The following is a 15,201-nucleotide window of genomic DNA, read 5'->3' on the forward strand; positions in this document are numbered from 1 at the left end:
ATCTGAGTCCCTCGGAAGGAAATAGGTTTCTCCTGCCAGCCTGGCTTGGGTGCAACGTCACACTAGTGGGTGTCACAGCTCACCTTAGGGCCCAGCAGCTCCTCCTCTACAGGGGCACTGAGGTTTAAGAGGTTCATCCAGGCAACTGCACTGCACAACATCCAGAGGTACATCCAGATCCCTCCTTCCTGGCCAATTTCCCAGAATTGCTGAAGAAAGGAGCTTAGTGCCTTGTCAGGGTGCAAGAGGCAGAAGAAGCGATTCTCCTGTGCGAATATCCAGGCTCTGAGGCTGCAGTAACTGACCTCAGCTCTTCAGGAGAGTCTAGCCAGAGAGGTGAGTGTGCAGGAGAGCAGCTCCTATGATAACCCTGGCACTGAGGAAGGAAAAGAACAGGATTCCCTGTTGTGTCAGAAGTGCCCCAGCTTGGCTGAATTCCTGAGGGCTTGGGAAAGGGAAACAGCATGCACAGACATCTCCTTGAACTGTCAGATAAGCAGCACGGTAGCAGGTGGCTCAGGTATTGCCACCTGAAGCTCTTGTGGGACTCTAATAGCCGGGGATGTGTCAAGCCAGGTAGCAACACGTGGCTCAGTACAGAGCCTGGCCCGTGCAGACCCAGGGCAGACAGACACAGAGGTACTGCCTGCAGCTCCTTGCGTGCGGCTGCTCCTCTCTCAGCAGCAAGCACTGGAGCACCAGAGAGGTGATGCTTTCAGCTGCTCCTCTTAGAATCAGATGGATCAATCATTTGCCTGTCACTAAGAGATGTCTATTAAACATTTTGGAATTCACATCTTACATTTAATGACAGGCCCAGTACGCACCAGAAGGAAGAAAAACAGACAAGCTAAGTTAGTGCAATGGGCAGAGAAGCAGGCAGTGGTAGAGGACAAACACCGATCTCACATGGACCAGGCACAGAACTCCACCTTGTCAGGTGAAAAAAAAACCAAACCACCTCAGCTCTCTTCTCCAGTGATATCAGAAGCTGGGAAGAATCAATCAGGCTTTCAAAAACCTAGGACTATAAACAGTAAAATACCTTAGTCATCCTATCATTAATGTACAGCTTTGCACCGTGAGACAGCTTCTTAGTGAGGCTTCTCAACCTGATTTTACATGTATGAAAATATATCTTGGGATTCTGAGGACTTAAAATTACTTTCTCTGTTAACTCTGCTCCTGAGATCCTTGATGGAAAAGTACATCAAATGTTTGCTTGGGCTTTTACTGCCATCCTGGCTCAAATCTGGTACATCTGAATATTGCTAATTTCCTGCTAAGACATGGATTGCACATCACAAAAACTAAGATTTCCCCTGCTGTCTATGAAAACAGGAGAGAATTACTTTCATCCTCTTGTTCTAAAGAAGGCAGTTTCAGAGATTTAAATACGTAAATCTCATGTTTACAGCTTTATAGCTTTGACCCTCATTAAAATGTAATTCATTATATGACGCACTTGATTTTAGACCCGTGTCCTTTGGGGAATCTACTTCTGGAAGCTGTTTGTTCATCCTGTGGAAGACATAACTAACTGAACTTACAGGTGGCCTGAAGTGATGGAGATGCAGGAGGACACTTGGATGCAACATCTGGTAGTTGTCAACGCATACACACAGTGCATCAGCACAGCAAAACAAACCTTAAGGCAGAACGCTATTTTACATCAGACACTTCACTGCAACAAGTCAATCGCACATTGTACAGCTTCTGTCACTGCAGAAGCCAGGAGGAACTTTCCACCTCCCTCCTGTGTCTCCTTGTACAAGGATTTTCCCCCATTGCCCTCTTCTGGGAGCAATCGTAGCCAAAGATTCAGTAAGCTGGTCACACAGTGGTACCAAGGACCTCTCAGTTGCTGTTCACAGATGTTAGGTTAAACGGGTTGCCAGATATGATGCAAGAAGAAATTCTCCCCCTCTAAAACAAGAGAGGATCGGGGGAAGTTTGTGCCTTTCCTGGAAGTGCAGAGGGCTGTTGTCTGCCAGCACCCTCGGTGCTCTTCCACCTAACGTGTTTTCTTGTCCTGCACAGACGTAGAGTGACAGCAATGCTCCCGATCTCTGATCCTGTAGCACACAGTGTTTCTTGGGATCTCTGTCGGTATTAAAGCTTTGGTAAGAGCCTTGAAGGTGCCCTGTGGCTTGCAGGGGAGTAGGGCGGATAATAACTGTGTGTCCTTCTGTGTTAAATACCTGTTTCCTTGCTGCCTGTGATTAATGGATAATGATACAATAGTCCGCTCAGGCATGCCAGCCCCCATTTTCCACTGTAATCATGTTTCATTTCTAGTCAAGAACATTTAGCAGCCCAGTTACAGTCAAATGGAAACAGAAATTCACAATTAAAAGTTGCTGACTGCCATAGCTTTGATCTTGCATCTTCAAACTTGAAACACTGAATTTAATCTTTTACTCGTGTGAGTCTCATAACCCGAGCAGAAAATGGCAAAATTCAAGGTACTGTTTTTGAACGTACCCCATTTCAAGGTAGCCAAACTTCCATGATTTACATTGAAAAGGTCCAACACAAACTCAACTGGGAAGAAAACAGACTAAAATCCACATCTGAAGGGAATTCCAGCTCTCTCTCACTATCATAACCTTATGCAAAAAAAATACATAGTTTCTGCAGAAAAGCAGGCAGACCATCGCTCTTCTAAGAGAAGGATACAGTGCTTCTGCCTTCCTTAACCCCAGGGAGTGTGCAGTTTGACTTATTTTTTCAGCTTCTAGACTCAACCTTTTACCTTCCTGTTCCAGCAATCCAACATCAACACTGCACCAAGGAATGGAAAAAGCAACCTCCGCTGAGATAGCATAAAAGCATGAACGAACAGTTCTGATGCTGAAGCTAACAAAAATGACTCACCAAGTGAAAATTGCAACAACATTTTGGTGTGCTCCCACTTATCAACAGTCCAGGTGGAGTCTTAGTGCTATAATCTGGCTCATATGCTTGTAAAACATATCTGGTGTTCGCCTCGACGTTGCTGGGATTGGGCTGAGAAAGGCTGCCGTCTCTTTCACAATGACAGGTCTTGTGCAAACCATTATGGCAAAACCACGATAGAAAATGGTCTTGCTCTGGAAATGAAAGTTAGGGTGTGTGCACCGAGATGCCTTTAGTCATGTAAACTGAACCCATACAGACATTTCCTTCTCACTGCCTCTGCGTCTCCTTTAAGTAACTTCAGTCATATCATCAGCACCATCCACTTCCAAGAGTACAGAGGGAATTTCTGGTAGTGCATCTGCAGTTCTGTTAGCCACCAGCCTACTGAAAGAATGACTTCAAAAGCATCAAAGCAAATCAGGGGCATGAGTCCTACTAACTGTCATATAGGAGCTTGACCATGGGATTTTACATCTTAATCCAAAATCACCTTCTGACTATGTACACAATCTATCAATTGCGGCAACACACTATCTGTCCTACAGCTGATTTACCATATTCCTTTGAAGCACTTTGATGCTACAATGACAAACACCTTCCAAATGGTTACACAAGAATATATTTAGAGTTTCTACAGATCTTTATAGAAAATCAACCAATCATGAACGTAAACACAATAACAAACATACAATCTGTGAGTAAGAGCAGCCAGCAGTAAAACATTGCTCTTCGTTTTAAGGTGAAACTACACTTATATATAGCATCTGTAACTAAGGTTTCCCGATTGTCACACAACATTTCCATTAACATGTTAGGAGGAGAGGACCTGACAGCTACACAGACAGAGTAGCACCCCTATCCTCCATATGCATCCAAGGACTACTTCAAATCCTTTCTAGCTCAAGGCAAAATCTCACCTACGAACGAATTCAAAGGATGAGTGTGCCAGATGCCAAGTCACTCAGGAAAACGCTTCGCATGTTGACAATGACCAAAACAAAGGTATTTCTCAGGTGTTGCTCTGCCAAGGAGTGCTCTACAATACAATTTCAGCCCTATGGAAGGGGCAGAGAGCAGACTTATCTGTGGTACACGTTGCACTTCATATTCACGAGCAAAAGTTTTCAAGTACCCCCATTTTTACAACAGCCATGCCAGGCATGACCAAAGGTCCAGCTGCCCAGCAGTGGTTCCTCATTCTGAGCCAAAAGTGTAGGCAGTATCCACCCCCATGCACCTTTGGATGCTGCACAGCGGCATGCGGTACCCAACAGGAGTGAGTGATGCACTGCAAGTACTGGCATATCACATCGTACGACCAATCAGCCAGAGAGGACTGGACACTTATCTTGGCAATCGCTCATGGATCAAGTTATTCAAACAAATTTCAGGAAATCACAATTATTCCTTAATGTTTGCCAGCTCAAGCTCCTGGCATTGTAAATAGAACATCCATTCCAACAGCAAAAAACTTGATTAACAAGCCATTTGAGATCTACAGGGAAAGAATGGATATTTCAGAGATACATCATCACACAGATTTGTTAATGTCAACTGGCAAAAAATCCCAACAAACCCATAACCAGAACATAAATGCCCAGAGGCCAGAGGGAGAGCAGTTTCATTTTAGAGAAAGGTAGGGAGGGATGCTTTACGTGGAACAACCTATTTATACAGCACCCCAAGTGAACTTCAGCATATGGAATAGATAATTCTGCAAGATACAGCAATATTTGAGTCCTGAGATAACCCTGCTGGGCCATACGTCCCCAGCAGCAACCAGAGATACTAAGAAAGTCCTGCTTAAGCATCTGCTGCATGCTCCAAGCAGCTCACCCAGAAGCTGTCTTCTGGGACAATCCCATTACAGAGCAGCAGTTCAGCAGCAGCAAACGCATACAATCCTCATCACACGGGTAAGGTGAGGGTGAAGGAATAAAGGAGAAAGGAAAAAAGGAGGACAGGATTTTGGAATAAGAGCAGGGAGGTAGAGGGATCACACAAGTAAAGCAAGAAGATGCAGCTTCACAACTCTTCCAGTTACTAGTGCACTTATTTTAAAATACGTTGGTTAGCATGGTTTGCTTTCTGAGGCAAGGCAGGACAGAGCTGCCAAGAAGAAGGTTGTAGGTTTTTATCTGGGTAGGGCTAGAAAAAAGACATTGATGGGCAGCTACCACTGGCTAAAGGAAGAGCGTGTGAAGTCTTTGGCAGAAGATCTCTTACGACCTCCTGTGCCAAAGGAAGAGAGACTAAGAGGATTCACACGGCTTGAACAGTTGAGATGACAGAAGATGCTGAGATGACAGAAGAGAAGAAGGTCCAGAGAAGTATTTTCAGTATTTTTGGCAGTTACATTTTACAACAAAAGACACCCTTCTCTGCACAAGGAAGGTGTCTGTAGCACACAGAGATTAAGCCAGTCCTTCCGAACAGAAAAGCAAGCAGTGCATTTATCATAACATCACTGCAGGATATACACACGTACACCCACGCACCCAGCCCTGTCACAGTCATCGCAGGCAGATCCGACTGCTTATTCACAGGCAAGCCTCTGCCCAGCACCAGCAGCCTCCCACTGCAGACTTCCGTACTGATCTCAGAGGCTTACAACTCCAATTAAATGACGGTACGACGCAGTGATTAGTGAGACACAAGTGGGAATGAACAACAACATGTCAAGCCTCAGTGATGTAAGACCAGGGTGAGCTCGTGACAAGGCGACACACTGAATCAGACACAAAAAAAAACCCCAAATCAGCTCTGCTGCCTGGAAATCCACTCATCTGATTACAAGGTAGCCTATGGAGGGAACTTTCCACAGGTCACTTGGATCATTATAATTACCCCATAATGTGCACGTTTCCCAAATCATTAGGATGTTTATAGAAAAAACACTGCCTAGGGATACAAGCCTTTCCCCTCTCTATACACACACTCAAAGTGGAAGACTCCAAAAGGTTATTCTAGAAATCCACACAGTCAAAGGCAGGACAGGTTTAATAAGGGGGAAAAAAAAGTGTGCTAACAATACAACCTGAGCAAAATCCACACACCTAATATACAATAAGAAAGCAGAAGATAATGTCAGCTGATAATCCAAGGAGGACATATCAAAAGCAAGGCCACCTCCAGCACTCTTAGCCTAACACGCAAACAGATTTCAGTGTATTTGTGGACATACTCAATTGTCACCACCACCCTCAACTGCAGGTTAAAGCTAAAGAGATGGAGTGACGTTGTCAAGCAAGTAAATGATGGATACCAGACAGCCCGTGAAAATACACTTGATGCAGGTGTCATCTTCCATTACAGGGGGCATTTTGCATATTCTAGAAAAAAAATGCCAGGCTCCACAACTCGGCATATCCTACCAAAAGGAAAACACTTATTTTTGATGTTTGGACACACATTTTCTCTTACAAATTGCAACACACTCCTTGCACCACAGGCTTCAATAGATACTCCAAGGCTACAGGTCACCAGAGCAGATGCATTCTCAGGAAAATCGCAAGCTCCTTCTGTATTTAACTGGGAAGCCACACAGAGTTGTGACTGGTTACTGCAAATGTTTTCCGGACAGAAAGTCCTAGGCTTTGCCTGCTTGTCACAGCATCTTGTGGATTTTAACACCAACAGCTACAGCGAAAAGCCTGTGAAGTCTGATCTGAACCAGAAGCTATGTTCACACTAAATGCAGAAAAGCACTACAGTGATAACAGGGGACGGGCTTAGAGCCGGAAAAACGCACAGCCGATGCTTCCAGCTGCACGGTGGTGGGATTTGCTCCAGTCAAGCGAGCACCCACAAAATCCAGTAAGAATCCCTCTTACCCTCTCCAGCAAGAAACAAGCAGGGAATGGAGGTATCGCTGTGCTCAGCAAGCTGAACCAGGACCGCACAGCACTGCAGGGGAAACTGCTCTCCGAAACGTGCCGGTCCCGGTGCAGGAAGGCACAAGAGCAAGTCTTGGAATGACTGCTCTAGCACACACCTGGAGACATCCACAATAATTTACAAAGTATGTATTTTTAGAAGTTCACGCTATAGCTCTCCCATTTTTGCCCCCTTACTTAAAAAACAGGAGGAAAGGATTACAAAGATGTTAGTTACTAGCAACAAAAGCTAGGAAATATTCACGCTGCCAGTGTTGCTAAGTTTGAGGCCTGAGAGGATTTGGAGACAATACTACATAGTCAGTCAAGACTAATAATTTGCTCCTAAGCTTAAAAAAGCTTCTTCTGCTTCCATATGTATAACAACCAGCTCCACACCTCAGCTAAAACAGTAATGTCTCCAGGCAGCAGAGACAGGATCTCTCTATTTCTCCTCCTTCACCTGCCTTTATGATACGTGACATACACAAAGGGTACTTCCATCTCCCCCCTGATATTACGCGCGTTTCTTCTACAGATGAAGGAGGAGCGCAAGAGAGAATTCAGGTACTCAGTGGGATCCCAAAGCATGTGGAGAACAAGAGCTGTGGGATGTATTCCCAAAGTTGTCTCCCAAGAAGCCAAAAAGGTGCCCCAAGACAGGAACACTACTACACCATGGGCTACACCAACCCTTAATGCAAAGAAAATGCAGGAAGATAAATGCCACACCACACTGCATTTCAAAACGAGAATAATGGAGGGAAAGATTATTTAGGAGAAACCATGTGACTTAGCAGACAGAAACCCCATTTTCCATTCAAAACACCTGTGCCTCCCCAAAGGAAAAGCAGTTTCTCACAGACAGAAAAAAGGTTTCCTTTCAGAAAAATCAAACGACAGCCAACTTGTAACAAAAGACCAACAGGAGCATCACAACCACCAGGCTGCAAGAGGGGTTGCGCTCGGGTTCTGCAAAACAACCCACCAGCCCATCCGCCCCGCCGGGGCAAAGAGCCTCCAGAGGCAGCAGGGGGGCTGGCAGCCGCGCCTCGCCCTGCCAAACCTGCCGCCCAACGCGTCTGCGCTAGCAACAACGGCAACCCCTCACGTTCACAAACGTTAGATGGGACCCTTTAGCTGTAATAAATTGCCAACGCAACAATCAACAAGGCAAAGCAATTAATAAGGGGGGTATTTTCGTTACATTAGCCGCAGCAATTAACACAAGTGGAATGAAAATCCCCTACAAAATTAGGGCAACATAGAAGATGGACGTTTCCTTATCACGATGTACTTAATAGAAAGCCCCCTCAAATGTCAGCGGTCACATACACACGCTAGACTTACTGAATGGAGGGAGTTGGACCTGGTAAATCTGTAGTTAGCAAGTTTGGGAATGATCTTAATCGAGTGCTGGTCTGTGCTGAGTAAAATAAAAGGATTTCACAATATAGGAATTATAAAATATAGGCGTGTAGCAAATAGTTCTTTAGGTAGGGGCAGTTAAACAGGCATTAAGCAGCACCAAAAACACTGTCTCTGCAAAAGCTATTTATTCCTAGCCTACAGATGACTGAGAAAGAATCAGGTTGACTAGTGAGGGGCTAGGATGTCACTGTGGGCTGAAACTGTTTTGCTATTTATGCTCTCAGAAGTGACTGAGTTTGACAGGGCTAGTGAAACCTTCTGAAAATAACTGAACTACCAAAGAATCTAAGTCGTAGCTAACACAGGTTTTGGGTTTTGCAGCTTGTAAAAATGCAGATTAATTCCCAGTCTAAGGAGATGATCTTACGACTCTACCCTGGAAGATATTAAAATGGGATATCTATTGTCTGAGGACAACTGAATTGCATAACTCCCTTTCTGAATATCTCTATTTGGCTTCTACTGAGAACTTAAAAGTCAGCTCCCTCCCTTGCAGCAGGTCAGATATAAATCTTACTACTTCTCTCTTTTTTAAAAAATATTTAAATAACTGGAAGGCCTTTTTTTTTTTTCATGTTCAATCAAGAGCAACATAGAGAAGTTAACCTATGTGAGGCAATCTAGAGGTTACAACTCTCCTGACCAAATTCATATAGTTTGGATCACCCCAAGCCAAAAAGCACATTTCTTGCTTCACTAATTACAAACTACTGTAGCTCTACTAAAACAGAGTGAAGACTGGAACATGCAGGCTTTGGAGCTGATCCCCTCCAACCACTCCATCTTCCAGGTTTCCTCTCCACACACACAGAGCCATGTAGAGCAGGAAGGAAAACTGGAAGACTTCATACCCTATCTGTTTTTAACATGTCCCAGGTAGAGTGCACGGCTGGGACCATTACCCCCACCGCTAGCAGGGTTCTGGCAACACCATTCCTGAATGTTGGAAGGGAAACACAGTAAAAATTTATCCAGCCTGAAGGCCTGCTATAACTGCTGCTGGGGAGGGTCAATGCAAGCAGCAGCTGAACGCCAGCCAGAACCTCCTCATGTGCGTGCGCGTACAGTGATTTACTGGGCACCTCTAGGCACTCAGTTCAATTTAAGGAATGGTGCTTACAGGCTCTTTGCTCTCGCAAGGGACTGAATCTGATCAAGTCAAATACTTGTCCAAGTATGTAGGGATGCTCCAAATGGGAGAAGGGGCAGAGCAGGCGTCAACAACAGGAAAAAGAGGAATTCTCCAATTCCCAAGCATTTGGGAATTGCTCTCATGTAGGGAGACATTATCTCACGTGAGCAGAATTGGGGAGAGAATATGAGAGGCCTTTAGTTAAAAGGAGTGTCATACATAATTACAGATTCCCCAGTGACAACAAAATAAACTGGGAATTGTAGCAACACTGAAGGGGAAATAAAAGTTGTCACTGATGGTAAAAGTAATAATTAATTCTGGAGCCTTCTCTCTCTGGGCTCACCACCACCACCCCAGTGGGAATGTGCCAGGCTCTTTCCCAGCAACAGAATTATTTCTGTAAAACATTTTTCTAAGTTGCAATACCTCTGTAACTGAAAATAGAGGCAAATGTGAGCGCTTAGTGGGACCTCTGAAACCCCAGCTGTGAAGACTCATTAATTGTAAGTACATTTTTGCAGATGCACAGCTCTGAATCTGACTCATGACTCTCATCCCATGACAGCGAGACTTGGGATTCAGGTAAAAAGGCTTTAGATAATTTATATGTATTCTTACTCAGGCAAATTAGGAGCAAGAAGGCAGCAGAGAGGAGACTTAAGGGATGTAGTGAAGGAAGGGGGATCAATTGTTTAGTGTTTTTTCTTGCACAATCCATCATCTGCAGTTCCAAGGCACAGGGAGGGTGGTGCGAGATGGGAATCTATGTTTTACCTAACAAATTTTGTGCATCTTGCTCTTAGATGGTGGACAACAGCTCTAGCTTCAATTACCAGGTCAGAGTAAAGGCTCCCCTTGGGTACTTATTCCCTGGGGATTTAAGCCATTTTGCACTTCTAAGGGCTGGCAACGTTCAGATTTACCAGGCGCAACTGCATGTAGGGTAGTCCTCATGCTTGCAGCTCCAGCTTGCCAAAGGACAGGATAGATATGGGGGAGATGCACAATAAAGAATCTCTCCCACACACGAGGCATATGAAAAAGTGGAGCAAGCAACTCACAGTTGACTCAGAGCTGCATACCCGAGGCCTCACCTACGGTCACATTTGTATGTGTGTGTGCACGCACAGCCGGGGGAGGCATTTAACGCTAGCAGAGATCTTTCCGACTGGATTTCGGTGTGAGTACAAAAACATCAGGGCCAAAACCTGCATTAGGAGTCTGTCAGCCTCCAGCCGCTGACTCTAGCCAGTGTGCCAACATACGCTAGGGAGGAGGGCAGACCGTTTGGTGTCCAGCAGCTCTTTCACACTGGCATTTCTAAGCCTTTTACAAGTTTCTGGAAACAACATTTAAACCGCAATGTTGTGTATTATACAAGAACAGATCTTCCTTTGAATGGTTCAAAAAAACCTCATTGGCGTTCCACCACCCCACCAAAAAAACTTTTAAAATCTTCTAGCAGCATTGACCGAAGTTTAAAGCAACCTGGTTGGCTTCCATGCATCCGATGGCCTCTTCCAAGAGTGAAAACTCCACGCAGACATAGCCATAGTCGTAACCTGGGGACAGCATTTAAATACAGACGGGAGTCATGTTAGTGCCTTGTCATAAAGAAAGCCACATTAAATATGCAATTTCCCTTTCCCTCCAATGACAAACCCTCTAACCACCACCCCTCTACTCCAGAATGAAAAGGAGAGAAATCAGGGACTAGCTGGATGATGATTAACTGTGCAGTTTATCATGAATGTTAATAGTACAGTGTTCCCACTTCCCCTTACACAACCCAGTGACAGGCACACCCTTCCTTAGGGCAAGAAATAATTGCTTTGGTTTTTTTTTTAAAGGCATAGTGATTTTCCATTGCTAGTTTCCCATTTTGTGCTACCTTGGAGGCAGTGCTCTCCAAAGCAAGCGTGGATAAGTCATTTTGAAGTACATTGCTGCAAATGTATTTTACACGAATAGCCCCATTTTAATTGGGCAATATTTCAGAAAGAGCTAACGTGATTCCTTTGCCTTTGCTATTTTTCCTTCAACACCTGCTTTCTTTTGAAGTCCAGTCCCTCATATTATGAAAAAGTGCAGTGGAGCAGGAATGAGAATTCCAAATTTCTCATTTGGTATAGATGTTATTGCACACGTAACAAGAGAGTGTGGGAGCTTAAGTTTAAATGCAAGAAACTAGAGAGCCTTTACTCTTCTCACTCCTTGGAAAGTTGTCATCTCAGTCAGTGGCAGAAAGGACCCACTGATTCAACCGTGTACTCCAGTCACCTGCGCTGAAATATTATGTCCCACAGTGACGTGCAGGGTGAACACTACAGAAGCTAAGACCATCCTAAGAGCCATCAGCCTTGTTGAAACTATCTCCAAGAACTGAAGCGCTGAGGAACAACCTAAAGTCACAACCTCACCCTTCACATGCCAAGGCCACCTCACTCCAAAACAGTGCTTTCCAGATGATCATGGGCTGAGATGCTTCTACGCGGACAAACAGCGAGAGGAAAGGCTTGGTTCTCTCCTCCTGCTGCTCTTTTGGCTGGTTAGGAGCAAGAGGAAAGCCAGTCTGCCTGTGGACTGTACCATTTTAGGCACCTAGCTGTCCTGGTGAAGAGCTTGCCTCCTCTCCTAAAGATGCACATTAACACTGGTACCTTCAAACCAGGTACCTATCTGATTCCTATTGCTTCAGCCCCTCACCTTCCATGGGAAGGTAACTCCACACGCACTTCTTTCAGGCAAGGCATTCCAGTCTGCTGGAAAACAACCCCCATCTCCCCCAAGCCTGCGCCAAACAACATTTGCCACACTCTCCAATTTTTCTTTCTGTTTCTTTACCATCTTTGTACTTAACCACATCAGAGACAAGGCCATACAAAACTGTTTCATCATCAAACCCTACTGATTTTTTTTTTTATTATTCTGGGAGCTCTGCACACTGTTCTAATGACACAATCCTGACTCTGCACATTTGCCTTTATAACGAGACTCCAATTTGAATTTAGCTCCTCCTCTACCTCACACAGGAATTTATTCCCCTTCCCCGTATTATTTCAGTCAATATAATTACACTAGAGGGAAATTTATCAATCTGGGTGCTTTTCAGCTCAGTGAAGGACACAGGCCAGCAGCACGCCATCTGTGGTGGAACGCAGCTAAAGCCACTTGATATTCTTACATGAAGTGGGCACCTGAACTAGAGGTACAGTTTCAGCTGGCAGAATCGACAGAACCAAATTCACCGAGCTGCTCCCACAGCATCCATTCTGCTCTGCAGTTCCAGCCACACTAAATCACATTTTGAAAATGAAGCAGTCCTCCTCTCGCAGAAGAGAGCTGCTCTCCAGGAGCAGTGCTGCCCCTTGCTGGGAGACTGTTTTGCATTCTGGGCAGACACCTCTGCTGCTTCACGGCGCAGCATGCAGGCTCACACGGTACATTTTAAAGTCTTACTCAAATCCAGAACTCGAGAGTCACTTCTCTCCCTCCTGATCGGAAAAGGGCTGCATGAATGATATTTGTCAGCCTGTAACGCTCGTGATTCTTCTTCACGGAGAGGATTTTTGAAAGCTGCCATAAATCAGCAAGCTAGGATCAGAGTGCTATCTTACTTCTATGTGCATGTGAAGTAGGGGGTCCCCTGACAGATGGAAAACAAGAAGTTTTCACTCTATTTGCTCTACAGAGAGAGCCAGTTTATACCCCAGACCTCGTGAAATGAATGAGTGGTTTAGACATGGATTTAATCAAGCATGACACAACTGAGAGTGCAACGCTGAGTGTTAAATGCAGATACAAAAGCAGAGATGCTTGAAGGAATGCACACTACAGGATTGTTCCAAGCAATGGAACTGTGGAGACGGTTAAGGGAAGACCACCACATTTCTCCCTGTGCACTTCCTTACCTCTGCCCTCCCCCACCAAACTCAACCCCCTAATAAGCATAGCTGCCGCAACATGTACACTGAGAACCAAAACCAGAAACGGTGGCCCCATGTCCTGCCAAAAAGCAGCTTCAGGCCGGATGTTCAGCTCTTGTGGTCAGGTTGCAGAGGGACGCAGCGCTCTGCAATTCCTTGCACAGACAGCACTGAAGTAGTGATGCAAGAAGAGAGCAGCCAGAAGCCGCTGCTCCACTCCAAACCGCTGATGAAGATCTGTGGGGACTCCACACTTTCCCCTGCCTCCAGAGCCAGCCCTTTGCATAGATCTGACAAGCACGCCCAGCATGTGAGAACTACGGAGTAACATCAGCCTTGGACGGTACGGCACCCCTGCTCTGTCCCCTGCCGCCAGCTCCACAACAGCACCCTTCCATTTTAGACCATGATGGAAAGGCCACTGAAATGGAGGCCTGTGAAACAATGGCGCTGCTACAGAGCACCTTCAAAACGCAATGCTTGCTGATTTTAACACCATCTGCAATAATCACACTACCCAGAGCACAACGCTTGAAACAAACCCAAGTGACTTGAGGCTGGTTCTTAAGGGGAGCAGCTATAGAGGCTCCTGCCACCAACTGTTGTGCCTCTTCCCCGCCTCCTCTGTAGGGCTGGTTCAGCTCTTTGTGTCAGCTGCTGAGCCTGCGTATTTTTATTTCCGAAGCCTTCACACAGTTTCCCTGTCAGAACGCAGCAATTCAGCTGCTGTTACCAGAAGCAGGGCAGGGGATTTTGACAGAGGCATGGGGCCAGGCACCTAATAGCAGGAATTGGTTCAACAGGCACCCCAAGGTAAGCTGACGTCCCCTGTGAATGAGAGCTCTCGGACACTCACTGGTATTCTTCAGGTCATAATAATAAAACCAAAGTGATCAAACCAGCAAAGCAAAATCACTGCTGAAGACTACAGCATGGTTTTTTTTGACTCAAGTGGCCTAAATTCATCTGCAAGGTTTCACACGAAGATATAAATCCTGGTATCTTCTTAATTTGATCCTTCACTTACTGATTAGTACAATAATACAGTTTCAGGATCCACAAAAAAATACAATGGAGTAAGAAGTGCTTTATGTTTTGGCAGAAGTATACGTGATCAACACAGACTCTGTCAAAAGAAACCAGTACTTCCCCCCACGCAACCTCTGAGCATGCTGCAGCGCAGTTACTCTGTCCAAATGAACTTTCCAATGGGAACAATCCTCCAGCGCTTGAACTCATCCAGATTTTGGCCCTAGCACGGTCATAAAACACGCATGCCCTCATCTCCCCCCATGTTTTAGGTCAACTATGTAAGATACAAAAAATTTGTACCTTATTTAAGGTACTACTTCCTCTCTGCGCAAGCCTACAGTATCACAGGCTGTGTACGACAGGTGAAACGAGAACACAAGGAGGGCGTGCACATAAAACCCAGAGGACTTCTGTTTTCCCTTAAGTGCTTCTATGCATACACAATCCTTTACGGATGTTCCCAAAGCATGCTCAGTTGTTTTCTGTACTGAAAATGGGCACGATTGCTTAATACTTGGGAGTAAGGACACATTTAGAGCTCCAGGAAGCTGCTCTGCAAACATTTGAATAAGGAATATTTTGCCTCTAAAACAGATGTGTTTTAGTGAAGTGAATTTTGACAACAAATAGCAGGTCCCTGTTAGCATGCCATGGTTTGGCTAAAAGTCCTGAAAGCCTGACTTAAAATTACCATTCCTTGACTTCAGAAAAAAAGATCAAAGACTTGGGATTTAAAATAAGACTTGTTTCTTTACACACACAGTTTCTACGGTACAACTGACACATAGTAATGTGTTACTTCATGATAGTTTGTTATGTCAAAGATCTAAATAAAGGAAAACCATAATGTTGTTTTGATAGGGGCTGTAAGTGGTGTGAAGACATCAAAAAATATCTCTGG

At 45.0% G+C, this 15,201-nt stretch overlaps 1 protein-coding gene across 2 annotated transcripts in view; it reads right to left on the bottom strand.

The window, feature by feature from the left end:
* The window catches only part of RBM6 (RNA binding motif protein 6), a 59,847-nt gene that overhangs the window by 25,800 nt on the left and 18,846 nt on the right, over window positions 1-15,201 (bottom strand). For both annotated transcript variants that reach the window (XM_075159287.1, XM_075159288.1), the window contains one exon: window positions 10,831-10,904. In XM_075159287.1, the coding sequence (XP_075015388.1) occupies window positions 10,831-10,904 (74 nt within the window). The remainder of the gene's footprint in view (window positions 1-10,830; window positions 10,905-15,201) is intronic.

The sequence above is a fragment of the Calonectris borealis genome, chromosome 10 (assembly GCF_964195595.1).
Source record: "Calonectris borealis chromosome 10, bCalBor7.hap1.2, whole genome shotgun sequence".
Lineage (NCBI taxonomy): Eukaryota > Metazoa > Chordata > Aves > Procellariiformes > Procellariidae > Calonectris > Calonectris borealis.